Source organism: Ammodytes marinus (assembly GCF_949987685.1).
Source record: "Ammodytes marinus genome assembly, chromosome: 11".
Taxonomy (NCBI): Eukaryota; Metazoa; Chordata; class Actinopteri; order Uranoscopiformes; family Ammodytidae; genus Ammodytes; species Ammodytes marinus.
Window position 1 is genome coordinate 26,905,871 of NC_137215.1, and position 22,500 is coordinate 26,928,370.

Here is a 22,500-nt window from a genome sequence, read left to right on the forward strand (position 1 = left end):
TTTCCCCTTTTTCTGCTCATTTCCTCTCCTTCGCCAGATAATCAATTTCTGCCCCGGGCCCCTGCCGTTGCCGCCACACACACACACACACAGTCACACATACACACACACACACACACTCTCCAAAACGCAAATAAGAATATGAAATTGACAACACACGTTGCGATACGCACTCCAACACACACACACACACTCTCTCACACACACACACACACACACACACCATCCCTTCGGTGTGGTCAGGCGACTGGGGCTGACCTTTTCACCGAATCCCGTTATTAGAGAAACTGACATTCAAAACCTCCCCAGCCCCCAGGACACTGAGACCACTCCTCAACCACACACACACACACACACACACACACACACACACACACACAGACAGCTCTCCCTTACACTTCTTTAAGTATCAGCGTCTCACTATTTAAAATAATCCTGGAGTCATTCTAAAAATGCATATGTGGCTTTGATGTAACTTTATTTAAACCAAGAGTAGTGGGAAACAAAGTGTAAGGGAGTACAGGAAAGGTACACAGCTATCTGTCTGTTGTGCTTTATTGAGTGACATGGCTTGCAACACAGGGCTTAAGGCCGTTAACAAACACGACAAAAGATTTTTTTTTAAATTATACTGTAAACGGGCATGTTGATAGCGACAGTGGAACCCTTTGTTAACATAACCTTCTGTTCACATCCCCGTTTACAGATTCCAAGGATACACACTGGATTTCTTATTCCTGCACACACAGTACAGCCAGTCAGCGGGAGCGTGAGTAAAATCTTCACTGATTTTGACAAAACGGAAAAGTTTTAAAATGTAAATGGACTTGTATAGCGCTGTATCTCCATTTATCACAGACTCAAAGCGCTTTACATTGTTTTTTGTACACATTCACCCAGTCACACACACATTCATACACCGATAGCAGCAGCTACCACGCAGGGTAGGCTTAGCACTAGGGTGCTAAGCTAACTAAGCTAACTATCGGGAGCAATTCGGGGTTCAGTGTCTTGCCCAGGGACTCTTCGACATGTGGCGGGGAGACGGGGGATCGAACCTCCGACCCTGCACACCAGAGGCGAACTCCCTACCCACTTCGCCGCTGCCACCCCTAAAATGTATTAGTTCCTGCGTCTATAACACTTTTGAACAGCAGAAAAAGTAACGTCTAGGGTAGGACGGACTTGAAAGGAGACCCTTGTTTTTACTGCTATGTATTTATGTAAATAGTGTAGGCTATTTATTAAGGGAATTTAGTTGTTGTTGATGTTGGTGTGTATATCTTTCCCTTGATTTGTCAAGTGGTTGCTTTTTACCAGTCTTGCTGTGTTTGTTTAAACTATACGTTGGTGTATTATGTTTGTACTGGAATGCTTTGGATTGTTGTTGCCATGTCGACATTTACCCACCCGCCTTTATTTTTTAACAATGACATTATGATTCCTATTGTTCGTCTGCTATTAGTGAATGAAAACAGGCACATTATTCCGGCCAAAACCATCAAATTTGTGAAGCCGGACAGGCGAAAAAAGCATACAAATACAGTTGATGGTGCTCTAAGCAGACACGTGTATGTATTTATTTGTGCATGACCTAACCACAAACAGTAATTGAGCATAACAATATACACTCACTTTGGTCGTTATTTGAAAGGGGCCAAACTGATTACTGTTATTACAGTGAAATGGTGCCTGCTTTTGCTGGAGCTGGCCTAAACTCATTTGAAGTATACACACACACACACACGCACACACACACACACACACACACACACACACACACACACACACACACACACACACACACACACACACACACACACACACGTATGCACACACAAGTGAAAATAAACACAATCAGCATCGGGCCGTCATCAGTCTATCATTACTTTGTTACTGTGTTTTAATCGGCCGAATGGGTGGATGAATGAATGAATAGGAAAAAGAGATGAAAGCAGGGAAGTGTGCATTCACATGGAGGCACATCCTTTCTATGTTAGTGTGTTTGTGTGTGTTGTGTGCCTGTGTAGATGTGTGTGTATGTGTACATCTGTCTAGAGTTTGATAATCCCAGCAGAACAAGTCTCAGCTTCCAGTGGGCCCTTAGCAGCCTGATGGTCTCACTAATGGAATGATCACATACAGTATAAGAACTGATGGCTACTACAATAACCTTTTACACACACAAAGAAGTCTTGGCATGACATTACTGTAACGCGCACATGCACTTGACTGTATAGACGAGCTGTACTGCTGGACATTCACCAAGGTTTCTATACTGAGTTTAATGCAGCAGTGTGTGTGTGTGTGTGTGTGTGTGTGTGTGTGTGTGTGTGTTTGTGTGTATCTGTGTGTATCTGTGTGTGTGTGTGTGTGTGTGTGTGTGTGTGTGTGTGTGTGTGTGTGTGTGTGTGTGTGTGTGTGTGTGTGTGTGTGTGTGTGCGTGTGTGTGTTTACTTTACAGAAAGCCTTCTAGCTTCCCTGGGAGTCACTCAACACTCGCTTAACTGTGGGTGTGGTTGATAACAGGTGTGTGTGCGTACTTGTGTGTGTGTACCCTGCGTGTATGGTCTTGTGTTTATGTGTGTAGACTACGTGTATGATCTTTTGTGTGGGTGTGTGTGTGTGTGTGTGGTGCGTGCGTGTGTGCGTGCATGCGTGTGTGTGTGTGCGTGCGCAAAAGTGTGGATGGGCCAGTAGAACAGGTCAATCATATGACCAGTGCTTAGGGGCAGAGGGTGTGTGTGAGCAGAAGTTCCTTTGTGACAGTTTCTCAGAAACACAGAGACAAGTGGCACGCAGCCAGGTGTGTGTGTGTGTGTGTAGGTGTGTGTTGCGTGTCTGAGAGCACTAAACTAAGCTAGCCGGAGGGGAAAGGACCGGCAGAATATGTATTTTCTCTCCATCTCTCATTATCACTCTATCTCTGTTGCACTGCAAAAAATGTCCATCAAAGGGACACTGGTGATTTTTAACTTCATCACTTTATAATAGTTTGGGTCTGATGATCTGATAGTTGATTGGATTACACATTAAAACATGTCTGTGAAGAAACATTATTTTTCTTTGGTGCTATGTTGTGCTGTCACACAAAGTCACTGCAGGTCCCTGCCCTATCGTCTGATATATTTAAAATGATTTTAATTATATCAAATATAAGTTAGTTAGTCTGGTCAATCATACAGTCAAGTTCTCATAGCACAAAAAGTAAAAAGTATTTTTGCTGCTTTGTTTTCACTTGCCATCTGCTGCTGACCATGTGGTCAACGTCACTCCCTCATTCACAAGTCAGTTCAGTTCAGTTTACTGGTATGGAAGTTTAAAAATCAATGCTACCAAAGCATCAACATCAGACAGTACACATCTATAAGACTAATAATAATATGTAATCCTTCTTATATGATATAGATGCTTATTGAGATTAACATTAACGTTGAGATTGTGGACAAGTCATCTTCATTTTGCGGCATCAATTAAAGCCATATTGTTGCATGACTAATGTTTTTACATTTCATCGTGCTGTGGGATTCTAAGCAAAATATAAGTGTGCACGTCATGTTCGGATACTAGCACAGGGTAAGAATAGTGTCCTGTTAACCCTCGTAATGTACTCCCGACAGACTTACACCCATGGTCCTCTGGGGTCATATTGACCCCAAACGGTTTGGTGTTTTTTTAAAGCCTAAAGTATAAATTGTCAATAAATTTTGTGTTACACCTTTACTCTGACTTGAGTCCAACCCATTACCACAAATATTTGCCTTAGTTTTGGAATTTTAGGCCAACGGACCTTGTTTACATAAAAATATACAATTTTTTCGATTTGAAATTAAAAAAAAAAAAAAAAAAAAATCCCTAACATGATTTTGACTATATGACTCATTAGAGAGTGGCTTATGTCAAAGGTTAGTGAAAAAACTGTTTTTGAATCACTTAGATTTTTTTAATAGGAGCAAATACAAACACCCATGGTCCTCTGGGGTCATATTGACCCCGCCCAGTTCGGCTGTTTTTTAAAGCCTATAAAGTATAAATTATCAATTAATTTTGTGTTACACCTTTAGTCTGACTTGAGTCCAACCCATTACCACAAATATTTCCCTTAGTTTTTTAATTTAGGGCCAACAGACCTTGTTTATATAAAAGTATGCATTTTTGGATTTAGACAGTCAAACCAGGCAGGGTCAGTTCTCGCCTGGTTTGACTGTTTCTAAGGCAAAAAGCATAAATAATCACTAACCTCAGTTTTTCAGTTTTATACTCAACTTTATCCTCACTCTTTACCTGACATAATAAACATCACAACACAACATTACAACACGTAAAACTTTGCAAAAATGTACTTTTTAGAAGTGAGTCACCCTCGATTTGGCCCTCAGTTGCATGCGAGGCCGGTAGTTATGGAGTGATCTTTGCTGATTCACTTCATTGCATTTTGTTGAACTTGGTTCAAAATGAGCTCACACACCTCTAAGGTAAAGCCTGCTGCCTACTGATCATGCTGCCTGTCTCAGACTAAGATTTGAAATGGTGCAGAGTCTGCCAGAAACGATCTGTTTATGTGTTTTGTTTTCCTAACCATTGCTTGACCCCACACATCAAAGGCACAGGTGTTGGGTCTGTGTGTGTGTGTCTGTGTGTGTTTTTTTGGGGGGGGAGTGCTCATGTGTGCATGTGTGTGTGCGTGTGTGTGTGTGTGTGTGTGTGTGTGTGTGTGTGTGTGTGTGTGTGTGCGCTCGTGGGTGTGTGCTCATGTACAGGTATGTGCATGTGTGTGTGTGTGGGTGGGTGTGTGTGTGTATGTGTGTGTGGGTGTGTGTGTGTCTGTGTTGTGTGTGTGGGTCTGTGTGTGTGTGTGTGTGTATGTGCGTACTTGCGTGCGTGTGTGTGCTCGTGTGTGTGTGTGCTGGTGAAGTGTGTGTGTGTGTATGTGTGTGTGTAGGTGTGTGTGTGTGTGTGTGTTTGTGTGTGTGTGTAGGTGTGTGTGTGTGTGTGTGGATGTCGTTAGAAGAAGGGGGGGCGGGTATTTCCTCTGTTAGAAGCAGTATAGTGTGACATTTTGCCCCATTGCACCATTGTGTGCTGCGGGGTCATATTGACCCCAGAGTACAACAGGTGTTATAAAATTCAATAAAACACCCATAATTTTATCAAAACACTTCAAATGTATAGGAATCATCAAAAGCATAGTATTGAACAACCCCTATAATTTTCAGACCATTTGGTGAATGACAAACATGTTTTCCCCTCAAAAGAAATGTCTTGTGGGGTCAAATTGACCCCAGTACAATAGGAGGGTTAAGTCATTGGAGCTATTTGGGACACCCCGCTTGTCACTGCTCATTCTACAGATGTCCTGGGAGAAGCTACAGGCACACATGAGTTGGTCATTTGGTAGAAACTTAGCCACCCACAAGGTTTTTTTTTTTAACGATTTTCAGATTAACATTGCGTGACCATTCTGTAAAATAAAACAATGTAACCAATTTATCACAAGCAAATCCCACATGTTGTTGTGTTTGCTGTCAATGTAAAAGCTTTGCTTGCATGGCACACGATGCTCAACTCAGAATGTCTAAATGGGTATAATGAGATTGCCCTTTTTTACAGTGTGCAACTCTCTCTCTCTCTCTCTCTCTCTCTCTCTCTCTCTCTCTCTCTCTCTCTCTCTCTCTCTCTCTCTCTCTCTCTCTCTCTCTCTGCGTGTGTGTGTGTGTCTCTCTCTCTCTTTCTCTTTCTTGTTTACCGCCCATGACCCAGAAAGAGAAAAAAAGCCACCTCATCAGGTTCACCCTCCACCTGTAAGTCAAAAATAGAGCATGTTGAAAAGACAAATACTGCATAAAGTGGGGAAAAAAGGGAAGAAAAGTAATAATACGCTACTTTAACAGCCTTACACAAGACTTACCACTGACTTCAGCACAGCCTGCAGTCGGGGTTAGTGGAATTTTTTCCACAAGCCAGTTTGACATAATTTCTTGGCGACGTAAGCATGTTTGAAGGATAGAACATACTGACGACACCCTTTAGTGATCCTTAGAATGTGAGGCGACTTATTAGTTCTGGAACATTGTAGGCATTCGTTGTGAGTAGAGCCATTAGTGGTAGATAAAGAGGCTGGGTAAAGCCTACCTGATAGATTGACTTTTCAAATCTTGATTCACACACCATCTATGTGATCTTAAAGCTATATTGCGTACCCTTTTTTTCATATAAAAGAATGACGGTTATGTTCAAGCCATTGCCAAACGAGTTGACACAAAGTTTATCAAGCCTATCTGCTCCACAAAACTATCTCTGTATTTCTCAGGATGGCAGCGTTTACAAAGTGGTGTCACCCCCCGAAAAAAAACAAGGATGCGCCCACAAAATATTTCAGTTGTTGACTGTACCGCTAGGAAAAAAATATGAAAATACTCAGAATTACTCATGGGGGCAACAGAAGTTACGCACTACTTGGAGATGGAAGAAACAACCTAATAAGAAAAACAATAATGTAGATATAACTGTTTTGTAAAATTGTTAGCCCGTGCCTGTGTTTAAAAAACGGTTAACATTTAAAAGAAGGCTTCAATCTATTCAAATAAATGACTTCAACACATTTTTTAAAAACACCTGATTTAATTGAAATGATTTGGCTGCTCTTACAAAAGCATTTGTCCTTTAAATACGGCCCGTTCTCACGCTCGAATGGGACAGACGTGGGAAACTTTGAAAGTCTCACTAATTAAAAAATATTCAGGTGACGTGGCAGCACCTTGAGGCAGGGTGAGTCCGAGAAAAAAAAGAAGTCCCAATCTATTGTGTGTGTGTGTGTGTGTGTGTGTGTGTGTGTGTGTGTGTGTGTGTGTGTGTCATATTCACACATTTCCCTTCGATCATACGGCTTTTCAGTAGACATCAAAAAACCTGGACCAGGGGCGGTCCAGGGCTGTTGTGTTGTCTGTGCCCACCGTGACTGACCTAGACACAACATACCAGATACACCCCCCACTTCCCCTTACACACACACACACACACACACACACACACACACACACACACACACACATACACACACACACACACATACACACACACACACATACACACACACACACACACATACACACACACACACACACATACACACACACACACACACACACACACACACATACACACACACACACACACACACACATACACACACACACATACACACGTTTACTCTTGCCCCTGCGGCATGCAACAAAGGTGTTCAGTCATGTGAAACCCAAGCCTCAAATCCACAGGTTGACCTTTGACATCACACACACACATATGAACGCACAAAGGAAAAGGAGTGGAAAAGATTAAAAGAGCGGATAGGAGCATAACGTGTCTGTGTGTGTGTGTGTGTGTGTGTGCGTGCGTGTGTGTGTGTGTGTGTGTGTGTGTTTGTGTCTGTGTGTGTGTTGTAACAGGCCTGTAGACATGCAAGGAGGGTCACAGAAACATATACACACCGGCTCCAGACATAACAACCTAACACACAATGTACCCTTATCCGTGTGTGTGTGTCTCTACCTCTATTTCCCACACACATTAATACATCTTGAGTTTGTGTGTCCTTTCTCGCTCTATCTCTCTCATACATACACACACACACACACACTTTTTTCCGACAAAGGTGACCCAACCCGCTCATCTGTGCCGCTGCAATTAACCTCTGTAACCCTGTGTGTGTGTATTTATGCGTGTATGTATGCTTGTGTTAGTGTCTGTGTGTGTGTGTGTGTGTGTGTGTGTGTGTGTGTGTGTGTGTGTGTGTGTGTGTGTGTGTGTGTGTGTGTGTGTGTGTGTGTGTGTGTGCTGAACTTGGCAAAACAAGACTTTGCATGAGTCTCAAGGCATGTCGTCACACACACGCGCGCACACACGCACACACACACGCGCATGCCCTCATTCATACACTTGCATACTGATAATCCATGCCTTTCCTGGACATCCTTTTATCCAGATCAAGCCCTGGGGATTTGCCATCGGCCCGGCCCGTCCGAGAGGCCTCTTTCTGGGGTCAGAGATCAGAGGGAGGCCCATCATGACCCCTGGAGGATCCAAGAATGGAGCGAGCGGCTCTTAACAGCTATCCGCTATGAGGTCAGTGGGTCTGAACTCAGTCATGGAAGATGATATAACACACAGAACATCATCTTGTGTAGATTCAGGGTGAGAGAGTGGGATGTTTTTATTTTTTTCCATGATTTGACACAGCCAAGAGAAGCAGATTATCAGGCTATATTTTGTTCAATGGCCCCTTTGTTTTATGCCATGTTACAGCAACAGACTGACCAATAGATAACACTGTCCTTGAAGTGGCACTAATAAGACATAATAAAAACCTTTATAAGCACATTGCCGTTGCCTGATAGATAATTGGAGGGAAAGGTCATAAGCACAATGTGAAAATAACATAAGGGTGTTCATGGGACAATGATACAGCTAAAGGTCACCTATTGTGCAAAATTCACTTTTTTTAAGGTTTCAACATTAATATGGGTGTCCGGCTCGACAAGAGACTCCCAAAGTATGAGAAAAGACAACCCTCGATCGTTTTTACTCCATTCTAACCTTTCTGGAGAAAAAAAACCCAGTCAGATTTCTTTCCCCTTATGATGTCATACGTGGAAGCCTTGCCCCTTACTTACAAACCAAACTAAGCACTATACCTCCACCTGTGATAAGCGTTCTAACCGTCATTTAGATTCAGAGCCAATCAGAGCAGACTGGGCTTTTTTCTGATGGCGGGGCTTGAAGGGACAGGCTTTCAAACGGAGCGTATCAGACAGAGGCTGAAAAGAGGAGATACAGCAATGGTAAAGGGTACATTTTGAACTTGAGAATTTGCATAATCATTTCCTATAATTCTCTAAATGTCCAATAGTGTTTTCTGTTGCTTACATTGTTCGATTTTCTTCTTTTTCATCTTAACTTTGAATGGGTTTCATAAAACTGTGTGTTGAAAAAAATGCAATGAACCCCCCACCCCTCCCACCCCCATACACTTAAAAAGCTCAGGGATTGTCCAGTTAATATTACAATTCCAAGTGAAAAGATTTTTAAATGACACCCACAACATATGCTGATCTAACTATGAACAACCCAGATCTACACACACACACACACACACACACACACACACACACACACTGAACATGCACATTTGACACATGTTGCTCTGCTCCCTTCCTTCCTGACCCCCCCACCATACCCCCCCAATTCATTAGTTCTTTCACATTCACTTTGACAATGAATTTAAACTTCAGACTGAGTCTGCGATGAAAGAGTGAAAAAAGAATGAGAGAATGAATGAATAGAGAAGAAAAGGGAGGGAGGGGTGCTTTCTTTTTTCTCGCTCTATAAGCCTACACTCTGACCTCTTGACCCCCAGACAGACACCCCCCTCCCCCCACCCCTCTGCTTCCTCAGTCCTCAACACTGTCACTTACAAAAAACCTTCCACAAATATTCAGTTTAAAAAAAAAAACATGAGTATGGCAAAAGTTGGAAAGGGGGAGAGAAATAGAGAAGACATGGACACAAATCACCACCTGCCATTTGCTCTGTTTGATTTGCCTTTTTATACACCTTTGCATTCCAGCGCTGAATGCGCTATCAATAGACTTTGACCTCTGAAGCACCGGCTTAGCTTTTGTGTGTGTGTGAGCATGTGTGTGCTTGTGTGTGGGGTGGGGCGGGTGAGGTGGTGTGTGTCTGTGTGTGTGTGTGTGTGGGGGGGGGGGGGGGGGGGGTTGTATAACTGCTGCTCGTTAATAATGATTTAAAAAATGCACTGGGAATTGGGGACAATATTTATCAGCATAGGAAGTCACTGAGCGCAGTGGATTTGGATACTTTTTTTTATTCTCAAAAATTCTACATTTCTAATAAAAAAAAATGTTACTTTTGGGAAAACATTTTGCATGAAGACAGGGCATGGCAAAAAGACAGTAGTGAAAGCACTGATAGTAGATAGTTTATCTTTAGGCTTAACACTACAAGATAGAATAACTTCTTATCCAGATAAGAGACATGTTTCTAAACAGTCCTTGTGGCCACGTCATGACATAACATCGGCAAGGTCAGAAAAAAAAATGTTTTACCTCATGTCTTTCATCATTTTCGGACCAAACATGCACAAGATCAAGGATTAAACATGGCTGCAGTATTTGAACATTGTTTCCAAGCTTTTATAACGTAAAAAGTTATATCCGGTAGAAATACTTAGCCCTTTTAACAGCAGATCTTTTGTATTCTATTGTGAGAGTGTCATGGAGGCTTCAGATGTCTGTCAAACATGTGGCCTGGCTTTTGTTTTGTCAGCCCATATATGACAAACGCCATTGGAATTTTTATTTTTCCTTTCACATTTCAGTACTGTATTTTTTTTTTTCACTGGAACATTGCCTGTGGGTGTGTGTGTGTATAAAAATTAAAAGCATTTTTTCTGCACCAAGTATCCAAACCAAACCTCTCACAACAAAACTCTCACCTTGCGGGGGAGGGGTTAATACATTGCATTCGGTCAGTGTTGATCTTTTAGAGATTGCATATTGTTTTAATGCAGTTTTATAATTGCTTCTTCATTATTTTCCAGGTTTTGGGTGGTCGTTGTTAGGGTTAACACTTGCAATCAGCAGCTGCTAAGTGCTGTGGAAGACATGTTGTGGGTTGTACTGCTCAGCTAAGTTGACGGCGCAGAGTCCATTTGATTAACTTGAATATACTGCATGTTTGCATACTACCATGGGGGGCTTAAAGGGAAGCACATGTACGTATGACTACAACATGTGAAACGCATGCAAGCTTTGTAGCCCTTCTCAATCTACAAACATATAGCACACTTGGGCGGCAGTGGCAAATTGGTTGGGGAGGTCGTCCTCTTGAGTGCAGGGTCGGGGGTTCGATCCCCCGCCTACCCACCACATGTCGAAGTGTCCCTGGGCAAGACACTTGACCCGAAATTGCTACCGATGGTTCAGAGAGTGCCTTGCATGCCATCGGTGTATGAGTGTGTGTATGAATGGGTGAATGTGGTAAGAAATGTAAAGCGCTTTAGGGCTGAGAAAATCGGCTAAAAAGCGCTATATAAGTCAAGTCTATTTACCATTTACATTCAACGTCATGCAAATGGCCTCACCTCCAGTGACTGCAGTTCTGCGGTTCTCTTAAGTCAGTGCCTTTCAATTTGTCCTCCACAGAGGATCTAAGGGGCAATGTGGTCGAAGGCCGTCACTGTCCATGCATGGTATATGAATTTGTACATGCTGGACCTATAAGCCTTGTGGCCAGTATCATATGTGCTAAGTAATGTTTAACGATGTGTCCATTACAGTAAAGAGGCATTTACTTTGCAACCAGCTTCCTATATATTGACCACATTTCTATAGACCGCAGTGGTCAGCGTGTATTAAAGCGCTCACTATGTATATGGAAGTGGCTACTATGATACTGTATGGCAATACAGGAGCCTGGCCAAGACATAATGGACTTCTGGGACCATAAGCACAGTATGTACGCAGATACCAAGGTACACTCAGTAGGAAGGGATGACAGACAAAACACACATGCACGCACACTTGATATAACTTGAAACACACACACATACACACACACACACACACACACACACACACACACACACACACACACACACACACACACACACACACATACGTACATTCCCTTTTTCTTTATCAAGATTCCATTGGAACAGGGTTGTAGCCAAGGCCATGTGGTGACAAAAGCGCTGTGAAAACATGCTTTCTCTTTGGAAGAATCTTTTATTGTTGAGAAAAACCCTGCTGCAGGCCAAAGACAAATCCATGGGAGTTTATGGGGGAGACTGCAGGTCATGGTTGTATAGATTTTATAACGGTGACAAATGCATTATGCTTTTTCACATAAAACCAGCACAGGAGAAGCAGCCACAGTAAAGCAAGGGGGAAAAGGAGCGGAATGCTTCACAGGTTTATAACACAATGAATTTATCACAGAAAGAGAGATGGAGGGAGAGAGACAGAATGAATGGTAGAGATTGAGAGACACAGAGAGAGAGAGAGAGAAAGAGAGCAAGAGAGAGAGAGAGAAAAAAAGAGAGAGAGAGAGAGAGGGAGGAAGTGGAAAAAAATATGGTGCTGATTTGTTTTATTTCCCCGGGCGGTGCTGCCAGTGGCTAGTGGCATTGTTTAACGGGGAGTAAAGAGGAAACTGCTGCCGCTTGTGGGTCCCGAGGTGAGAAAATAAAGTCTTACTGGTCCCATTGTGTCCGACGTACCTGAACCTCTCGCAGACACTGATGCTCCTCAAAGTCCGTGAGTCTAGGGGGGAACCGATAAGCTTGCAGGACTAAATTTGCATAAATGAAATGCTTTGAATTTGAGTTGTATGTTGTTTGAGACCGTTTGTTTGTTTGACTTTATTCTTGCAATCATGAGTTCTGTGGTTCCGTACTCTTTTACAGCAACACCCTGCTCTCCTATTCAAACAGCGCTACACATTCACATCATGGAGCGGACCAGTAACAGCCGGTGTATTTTACTGCCCCCTTTCCCTGTCACTGTTGGGGCTCAAGTGCCTATAGGTCAAGTCCACCTCAGCAGTAGCACAGGAAATAGTGACACATGCCTGGTTTCCACTGAGCAAGCACAGTTCAGTTTGGTACGGTATGGTTTGGTACGGAACGGTAACCCTTAAATGGTACCCCAAGAAAGGGTGACAAAAGAATATGTACGTCGGGTACGCTTTTTTTTTTTTTGGTACCCTTCCCAACTTTTCACAATGATTGCTTGCCGTACCGAACTGACCTGTACTACTCAGTGGAAAAGAGGCGTAAGTCTAAAGACCTTCAATCCTCCACGTCTTGTGTCCCCATGTTGTGGTACTTCTTCAACTTTCGATAGCTTCTTATATTATGTTGTATATCCTTCAGTATTTTGCATAACATTCTAAAGACGTTATAATATTTAGCATGAATCACGAGGTTGTATGCTGTGGATGGGAGCTTTGGAGACGGTTGCATGAAAGTTATCCTGCCACAAACCAAAATATGCACCCAAAAACATAACACACTGCATCCTCAAACTCAATTGTCCCACATTATTGAATCTTACATTTTGGCCTATTGTATCAGGTTCCATTCAGGTTTTTACCTGTAAGTGTGTGTGTGTGTGTGTGTGTGTGTGTGTGTGTGTGTGTGTGTGTGTGTGTGTGTGTGTGTGTGTGTGTGTGTGTGTGTGAGAGCTGAGCAGAAGGGTGCGGTGGTTGGAGGGCATAGAGCTGATTGATCCTGACAGCTTTATGAGGCTTTGTGACTACTACGCAAACAGAGGGACATAATGATATTTACTTTAGTATTTGTGTGTGTGTGTGTGTTTTCGCATGTGCATGTGTTTGTATGTGTTTGCGTGTGTGCATGTGTATGTCTCTGTGTGTGTATGTGTTTGCGCGTGTGCATGTGTATGTCTGTGTGTGTGTGTGTGTGTGTGTGTGTGTGTGTGTGTGTGTGTGTGTGTGTGTGTGTGTGTGTGTGTGTGTGTGTGTGTGTGTGTGTGTGTGTGTGTGTGTGTGTGGCTGTATGTGTGTGAGTTTGACTGGAAATGCACACAGGAAACAGCTATTATCAGCAGCAAACACTGTCGTGTAGTGTACTGTGCCGAGGAGTGACATGCATGGTACACATGTGTGCTCTGAGATAGCGTGCAAACTATAGGTGAACATGGTGAACTCAGAAAACCTGCTAGGCTGTTTCTTGTTTCCCAATGGGAAGTACTGTATGTACAACGCAATGAATGTTAAATATTGCACTTGAACATCCACCTGTTCAGTCCTCCCACACCTCCTGGGCAAGACAGTGACAGCTCACATACACACACACAGACATTCACGCACACACACAAAGTCATAAAGAACATATAGTACAGGGCCAAAGGCTAGGGTGAGGTTGGGGTTGGAGGGTTGAGTTCATTGGGTTCAGGCAACCGGTGTGAGACACTGAGAGGCCTCTTTAGAGAAAGCATGTTATAGGGAAACGCCCAGCTCAGGTCACCACTGACACCTAAAACACACAAATATACCTTTGGGGGAATGAGGTGGAGGGGTATCTGACATGCTGACTTTGGAAAACTAATTTATTTTTAAGTGATTTGTGAAAAATAAACATAAATGTATGAACAATAAGGGAAATTTTTTTTAATTTTAATTATGTGGTGATGTCGACTGCTGTGCTTTTGCATGTGAAAGATACCAATGGGCTCTAGGGTGGGTGAGGGTGATTATATACACACACACACACACACACACACACACACACATACTCATCCACGCACACTTGATATAACTTGATACACACACACACACACACACACACACACACACACAGTGGAGATAAGCCAAAGAGTGTCATTGTACTTTTCATTTTTTTCTTTTTTATTAATTGTTTTTCGATAAAGGGACAAAATGGGTGTGTGAACAGGATTATGCAGACATCTGCCAGAAAAACACAGAGACAGTGGTTTTCCCAATACAACTGAACAAAGACCGCCCAAACAAGTTCAACAGAAATGAAAAAAAGAGCTAGGTTTTTTTGTCCAATGACCATCGGCCAACTTTACAAAAAGAAGAAAAAAAGAAAAAAAAAAGAAAAAAAAAATATAACGGATCCATTCCATGTCTCTGTTTTGAACAGAGCATATAGGTAATAATAAATAGTAACTCCCATAGTTAAAGATAAAGTTCAAGTTCATAGTTACAACAAACAGCTCTCAGAACAGGAATAGAAAAGGCCCATAACAAAATATTTCCGCATTGCCATTTACAAAAAAAAAAGTCTCAACCCAAGCAGGCTTCTCCGCACGTTTCCCCCGGGTCATTTTTCTTTTTAATATGCTTTGCATATGAAAGTATATACCCAATCTAAATATAAAGCACCATTTAGTATTTGGCAATGGAGAAAAAGAAAAAAAAACTGCAAAACATTGAACTTCTTTTTTAAATGTATTTATTTTAACGCTTTTTTCCGTAATCCATGTACTGCATATGATTTTTTTTTTTTTTTTTTTTTTATGTTGGAATGTAGTCAGGTGGGAGGGGTGAGAGAGAGAGACAGAAGCACACAACTGAACAGGCCGACGTCAGCTTGCATTACTGCATACAAGAATGGCAGCAGGAGAGGGGGGGGGGGGTCCGAACCCAAAAAAACAAACAAAAGAAGATATGTACAACCACCTCTGTGGACAGGAAACAGAGCCATCTGATGGCCTGCCACGCCTCCCAATGCCACATACTTTTAGCTGCTTTTTTTATGTTTTTTTTTTCCTTTTATTTCTTTAAACATACAAATAATTCGCACTATATTATCCTGCCAAATTAAAAAAATATACCGTGGCAGCTTGGGAGTTTTTTTTTCCACTACCAAAAAAAGGTATGGTAAATACCTTTTAGAGAGAGAACAAGCAACAGTTAAAAATACGAGCCTCAATATAAATACTATAGTGCCTACTCTAAGTGAACATTGAATTCAAATACAATTCTAGAAATACAGAAAAAGTAGACCATAAATGTGTTTTAAGCTATAGGAATTGACATGAGTGTGCATTTTCCTATATTTTAAGTTCTTTATTATATATTCATATATAATCTTAATCCTTTTTCCCCCAATGCAAATTGTATTTCAACCTGAAAGAGCTGTGAAGAGCCAAGGCAAAATAAAATACAAAACCATCACAGATTATTTTTTTGTCCAGTTTTTTTTCATCTTTTTTTTTTCATCATTTCATATATACTGTGATCGGAGTCTCGACCTCCACCAAGACGCTGAGGAAAAGAGAAACTACAACAAAACTTAAATACAGTTTCCCCTCAAAGATAGTGGAGTGTTATTTTCAAAAAAACGTTTATTTTCATATTTATAATTAAATGAAGATTTTCTTTTTCTTTTTTTTTTACAAAAACAGATTCTCGCAGTGTGAGCAACAAGATTTGAGTGTCTGTTGTCTGTCCAGCCAGGTCTGTAGATTAGTCAGGTGCAGATGACAACAAAGTTACAATACAGCTATTTAAAAAAAGAATGAATTTTTTTATGCCGCTTTGGCCAATGAGAGCTGCATCTATTTTGTGACCACTTTGGAGTGCACTGGTTACTTAGGTTACTGCCGTCAAACCTTTTTTAATTTACAGACCTTGCGGACAGGGTGAATTTTAAACCCAGGCTAAGCACTGGGGTTTCCTGGGGGGGGGGAGGACAAATTGACACATGTCAAAGGTTAAATGGCAAGGGTACAAAAGTCAAGGTTCATGAGGCTGGCAACAGATTATGTGTCTCGTCTTTTACTGCTTTTAACAATGGGACCCTCGGCATCTGACAGCATTTCAACAAGGTTTTTTTCCCCCTTCAGCGTAAACTTGTAAACTGGGGAAGAATTGAAACAGTGCACTTTATGTCCTTTAAATGACAACCTAGCTTTAAGACTCAACACATGTACCAACATTGTATCGGTGTGGCAAAATGCAAAAGAGATGCCTGTATACTTGCTCTCAGGAAAGAGTGGCAAGTGCTATGAAACTTGACAAGAATAAAAAAATAAAAAATTGGGTTTAAAAGAAGCAACAGCAAACAAAAAATGTGCCCTGCATTAGCCTATGCACACTGATTAAAATGATCGCATTTCACTCTTTTTCAAAGAGCCCTGGAATACAGATATTTTTTTTGCAATTCTTTCTTTCTGCAATTTATAGCTAATGACCCTGTTTTGAAAAAATGTAAAAGTGAAAGAGATTGCCTCTGATCCCCATTATATGAAGCTTCTAGCTCTGTCTAGCTTTCTGTCCGTCTAGCTCGTAGTTTATTTCAATGCTCTCAAATAAAGTTAGCCTCACTCGGAGCTCATATATTACTATATGCATTGTTCCACACACTGACATATCCAAGCAGCGCTGTAGGTTTGTGCTAACGCAGATACATGACACTTCCCAGCCATGCGCTGTATCCCTCACGTTCAGGATTGTACATTACAGATTAACCTTTATGTCAAAAGTACCTCCTTACCAGAAACAAAAAACCACAAATAATTCAAATATACACAATACTGCTTGTACCATGCTTGCGATGAAGTCCACATATTAAAGATAGCCTATTGAGCATGTAATGGGTAGCTAAATGATGATTAACAAGAACTCTGTAATCTTTCATCATGAGTTGTCACAGTCCAATTCGAGCAGTCAGGTGCTTGATGCAAGGACCTTTCCTGGGTGGCTTATACCTTCTAGCTTCATCTAATGTGACCCCCAAACTTATACCAGATAAGATTATGGCCAATGCAGTCTTGAGATATCAAAGGCACTCTTATTCTTATTCTACCAAATGATAGTACAAATTGAATTTGTAGCACACCCTTGTCTTTTTTAAAGAAATGTTGAAGGCTGTAGTTACTCTCAGTTTAGTCATCAAGCCAATGCATGTATTTTTCTTTTAACCCTGGGGGGACATGGCATCTTTTAGAAAGATCAGGATAAGTGCATTTCCAGGGTTGTAAGTAGAGGGTCAAATCAAAGACTGTTCCCTTTCCATGTTACAAAGCAAAACTGTACATGATATGTCTTACAGAATGTATGCAGCATGGGTGTATCTTTCTTGTCTTTTCTCTTTTTGAAGAATAAAAAGAAAAAAACAGAACAAGAGCAAAACAGCAACACATTTACTCAACAACTAACCAACCAGGGACAAGTTCTTTTCTTTTTTTTTGATTAGCAAAAACATACTATGCATGCTGACTAATTCTTAAAAATGGAAAAGGAAAACTCATAAAAGAAAATAGTACACAACATGAAAATTATTGCACAAGAGAAAGGCTCGAAGTTTTGCGTCAATGCAAGAGTATTGCCCCGATACAGATCATGCATTCAATGGGTAATGGAAACGGGGTGTGCTGGTGCAGAGCACATGGTCTTGAGCTTCCACCAGACTGGCGGAAGTGGAGTGTTAGTATTGGGGCAAATCTACAAGGGGAATAAACAGGGGGCTAATGGCGGACATAACTGCGGGGAAAAAGGTCCCATAGTTCGGCCTTTTACTCTGACTTTATTTCGGTACTCAAAGGACGGTCACTGTGCCATTTTTTCATGTGTTTCTCCAAGGTGCTGTAGACACTGAAGGGCATCTTACAAATGTCACACTTGTACACGTCTTTGCCGATCTGACCGTGGGTCTTCATGTGGCGAGTAAGTTTGGAGCTCTGGGCACAAGCATAATTGCACAGATCACACTTGTACGGTCTCTCCCCTGTGTGGCTGCGCCGGTGCACTGTCAGGTTACTGCAGTTCTTGAACACCTTGCCACAATACTCACAAGTATCACTCCTGCGGCTTTCCTTGGAGCCAGGCCGCAAGGGAGCCCCAAGGTGCGGTGTGCTGCCCCCACTGCCTGTACCACTACGCCCTGACATCCCGCCATCCAGCTCCCCTGGGGGGGTGGAGAAACGCAGGCTGCCATTCTCGGAAGAATGCTCAGACGAAGAGGCAAAGGGCGATTGTCTGGAATCCCCAAAGTTCAGAAAAGGGTCCTTGAGTTGTCGTGAGGCGGCATAGCCGGCCAGCCACTGGGAGTAGACGTTCTCCGTGTTGGGGATTGTTGGAGTGGGCAGGTCAAACTCCTTTTCCAATTTGATACGTTTGGAGAAAGGACTGAGTGGACTGGGGCTGCCCAGAAGCAGTTTCTTAGAGAGGCCAACAGAGGCCGATTCATTGGGGGAGGCTCCTCGCCCGTTGACCGTAGAGACGGAGCACTCCTCCCCGCGGTCGCTGTCCAACACAGAGTTCCCGTCACATATCTGGCGGTGATGGTCTCGGCTGAGGTGGTGGTGCAGGTGGTTTTCCTTGGCCATGGCGTTCCGTTTGTGCATGGTGAGGGCTTCACTGAAGTGCTGCATGCTGGCGGCCAGACCCATCCCCTGCATCACCTCGGGTAGGGAGCGGGGGATGGACCCCTCGTCCATGACTCCCCCCAGTCGACTTCCTACATCGCCGTTGTTTTCGTGATGACGTGTTCCTTCCAGGTTCAAGCCAGAGTGAAAGCTGTTGTTGTTCCTCCTGGCCGCCCTCTCTACGTTCTGCTCCTCTTCCTCCTCTATCTCCTCTTCCTCTTCCTCCTCCTCTTCTTCCTCCTCCTCTTCCTCTTCTTCTTCCTCCTCTTCCTCCTCCTCCTCCCCATTCTCACGCAGCCGGCGGTTGTTCTCGCTCCTCAGCTTGGCCACCACTGACTTGAGGGCGCTGCTGGCGCTGCCCAGGTGCTCGCTTGTGCCTGGCTCAGGAGAAGAGGCCGTGGAGAGCCCATCTTCTGACTTGCCCGTGTTCGGCGAGGAGGATTTGTGCATGTGTGTCTTCATGTGACGCTTCAGTTTGCTGGCCTGTGTGCAAGCGTGGTCGCACAGGTGACACTTGTACGGCTTCTCTCCCGTGTGGCTGCGCCGGTGCACGATTAGATTACTCTGGAACTTGAAGGCCTTGCCGCAAAACTCGCAACATTTTGATTTCAGGGGGTTGGTGGTGGAGGAGGGCGTTTGGCCCGCCGAGGGTAGAGGGGTAGTGGGGGTGGTCTGGGACCCCACGGGTGACTGCATTGAGCCAGGAAGAGGGGGTGGAGTGGCGAGATATGGAGGTTTGCTGGCCCCTGCACCTCCTGAGCTTCCGCTTCTTTCTCCTCCTGTCTGGAATGGCTGCAGCAAGCGCTGCATGGGGCTGGGCCGGCTCGGGGACAACGGGGGAGTGGACCCTGAGGTGTTGTTGCCCGCCAGCTCCCGTAGCCGCCGCGAGAAGTCCATGGTCGGAGGGGGGTCCAGAGGCAGGGGAGCATTGAGGCGCAGCACCCTGTCGAAGGCACTCGGGTGGTGGGCTGCCAGCGCCAGCTCCTCTGGGCTCAGGTGATGGGCATCCAGGTGGTTCCTTGGAGGGGGGCTGAAGAGGGGCGGCGTGGGAGGGAAACGCTGATGATGATGGCCCCCTCCGACAGGGCCACCGAGACCGATTCCACCCCCTCCTGCCCCGATGCTGTCCCTTCCACCGGAGCCCGAGCCGGGCATGCGGAGAAGGTTGAAGGGGCTTGCGTCAGGAGGCAGATGGAGGCCATGGAGAGGAGGCTGAGAAGGGCAGTCCGCGCCCCCGCCCAGGGACGAGGGTCCGCCCATGCGGGGGGTGAGAGGGCTGCCATGTTCGCTCTCCAGGTAGATGCGGAAGCCGTGGGCATTCTGGGCGTGCTGCAGCAAGAACCAGGCGCTGCCGTATGCCTGCTTGCATGTAGTGCAGGTGTAGGTGGTGGGCTCCTCCTTACCTGTTGGGACAGAGAAGAAAGGTTTGGGTTAGGAACAAGTTCTAATGCAAAGATCAATTAAACACTTTTAGCATCACATATACTTTGTATTAGACATCATCACTTAATTAGTCACTATAAGAATCTGTTTGAAGGTGGTTTCAGCTATCCTGGATCAAAATCACTTTTTGTCAGAATCAGTGAATATCTGCTCCAGCCCAGGCTGTGTTTGAACACTTGATCATGTTGCAGAGCACACACAGTACGAACAGGTAGTGGATCATGAGCACACACAGTACGAACAGGTAGTGGATCATGAGGAATGCTTTTAACAAAGAGTTATTTTGACAAAAAGCATTCTCTGGAATTGCTGAATCCAAATTTAATTGTAAGGACTGAGCTATTTAGAAAACGTAAGATATTATTCCAGAAAAACATGGAATAATATTGGAAACATCCTCACAGCAGCTGTCCATAAACAGTGAGCAGGAATCTAAGAAGGTCAACTCTTTTCAACTTGGCTGAACCAATCTTTTCTTTGAACCGTAGGCCCAACTGTTCCAGCTTTTAAAAAAGTGGTCGGCACATGGCTTTGCAAATACAACAGTAGCTCTTATTGAGGTCATGCCCCACATGAGTAGCATGTGAGAAGTAGTGTGTGTGTGTGTGTGTGTGTGTGTGTGTGTGTGTGTGTGCGCATTTGGTTCTTCTCCCAGACTGCTCTGGGACATAGTTTCTCCCTTTAGACCGACTGTGAGTCCTCCAATTGTCAGCAGGAGAACAAAGAAACAGGGCTATCCCGGCAGACTACCACTACCCACTGATCTACCAAAACAGAGGCCCGCTGACACACACACATACAGTACACACCACAAGCAGGAGAGGCAACAGAGAAGAATCATTTAGACACAATGCATAATATAGAAAAATATATCTGAAAAAACTGGAATTTTGGGGAGATTTGCCATGTCAGGGTATAACTCAATAAGAATAAAGTATTTAATCATTTTGCAACAATAGAAGAAAAATCAAATGTGTGCAAGTTTGATCATGTGCACTGTATTCTAGAGTCATGTATGTACTTTGTATGCTCCTACCAATGCCGCTCACCACACAGACAAAATGCACGCACATAGCCAGCCACCCTAAAGGAACGTATAAAACAGTAGGGAGTGCAAAACAACATTTAGGGCTCTGATTGAAGAGGTTAAAAAATAAAAAAAGCGTTCAAGTCCGCCCCTCAAAGCCTCTGCTCCATCAGTGAAGCATGGAGAGTCACTTTGAGACAGTGGCTGAGAGAGGGAACATTTAAAACAATAATTGCCTTTGAATGGCCTCGGCGATGAAGACCCGTGGTGGGACCCGCGGTGATTGTGTAATCTCATTAGGGAGCCGAACGGACAGCCATCAGCTCGTTTACAAGATTAGATGACACACACACACACACACACACGAACCCCTCCAGTGCTGCCATTTCAGAGCCTTTTACTGTTAAGCACAGAGCAATGAGGGTGTGTTTGACCAAAGTGAACAAGCACAGATACACGTTCTTTTCACACACAGAGGCACAAAATGGATATACACACTACAGAGCGAGAAGCTGTGAAAATGTTTGTCACATTCCGGGCATCTAGCAACACTGGAAATCGCCGAAGGCCGTACAACATTCTTGGCTAAAGAGTTACAAAGAAAAAATTGTTAAAGGCAATATGCTGCTATGAAGAAAGAACACTCTGGAATTGTAAAAGACTCTTGTTGTAGTCAGTATAAAATAAATGAATAAAGCCATTGTGTTATATATATAGGCATATACTGTACTTACTACTTGAGTAAACCCTATGGCAGGTAAATGAAATATACTGAAATACTGACAGGCCTCCCTGATACCCCCAAAAATAAGTAATTCCAAAAACATCTCCATATAAAACTATACTATAATAATACCTGACAATCACGATTTTAAATTCTGGTTAAAGCTGATATGTGAAAATACAGTTACATTTTTTTATGGATCGCAATAAGGAAATTTGTATCAACATCTAAAAATCTCAAAAGTTGCCATACACAATAAATATATTATGCATGGTTTAATATTATTGCAAAATCAGAATAAATAAACAAGGGTTATTCCAGGGGTCGTTATTGATGCTAATTATCCCCATTGACTTGTTTGGTAAAAA

General features: G+C 43.2%; 1 protein-coding gene across 1 annotated transcript in view; it reads right to left on the reverse strand.

Moving 5' to 3' along the window:
• Positions 1-14,485: 14,485 nt before the first annotated feature.
• The window catches only part of bcl11aa (BCL11 transcription factor A a), a 55,880-nt gene continuing 47,865 nt past the window's right edge, over positions 14,486-22,500 (reverse strand). The window contains exon 3 of the mRNA XM_080037007.1: positions 14,486-20,341. Within this exon, the coding sequence (XP_079893133.1) occupies positions 18,087-20,341 (2,255 nt within the window). The 3' untranslated portion in view covers positions 14,486-18,086. The remainder of the gene's footprint in view (positions 20,342-22,500) is intronic.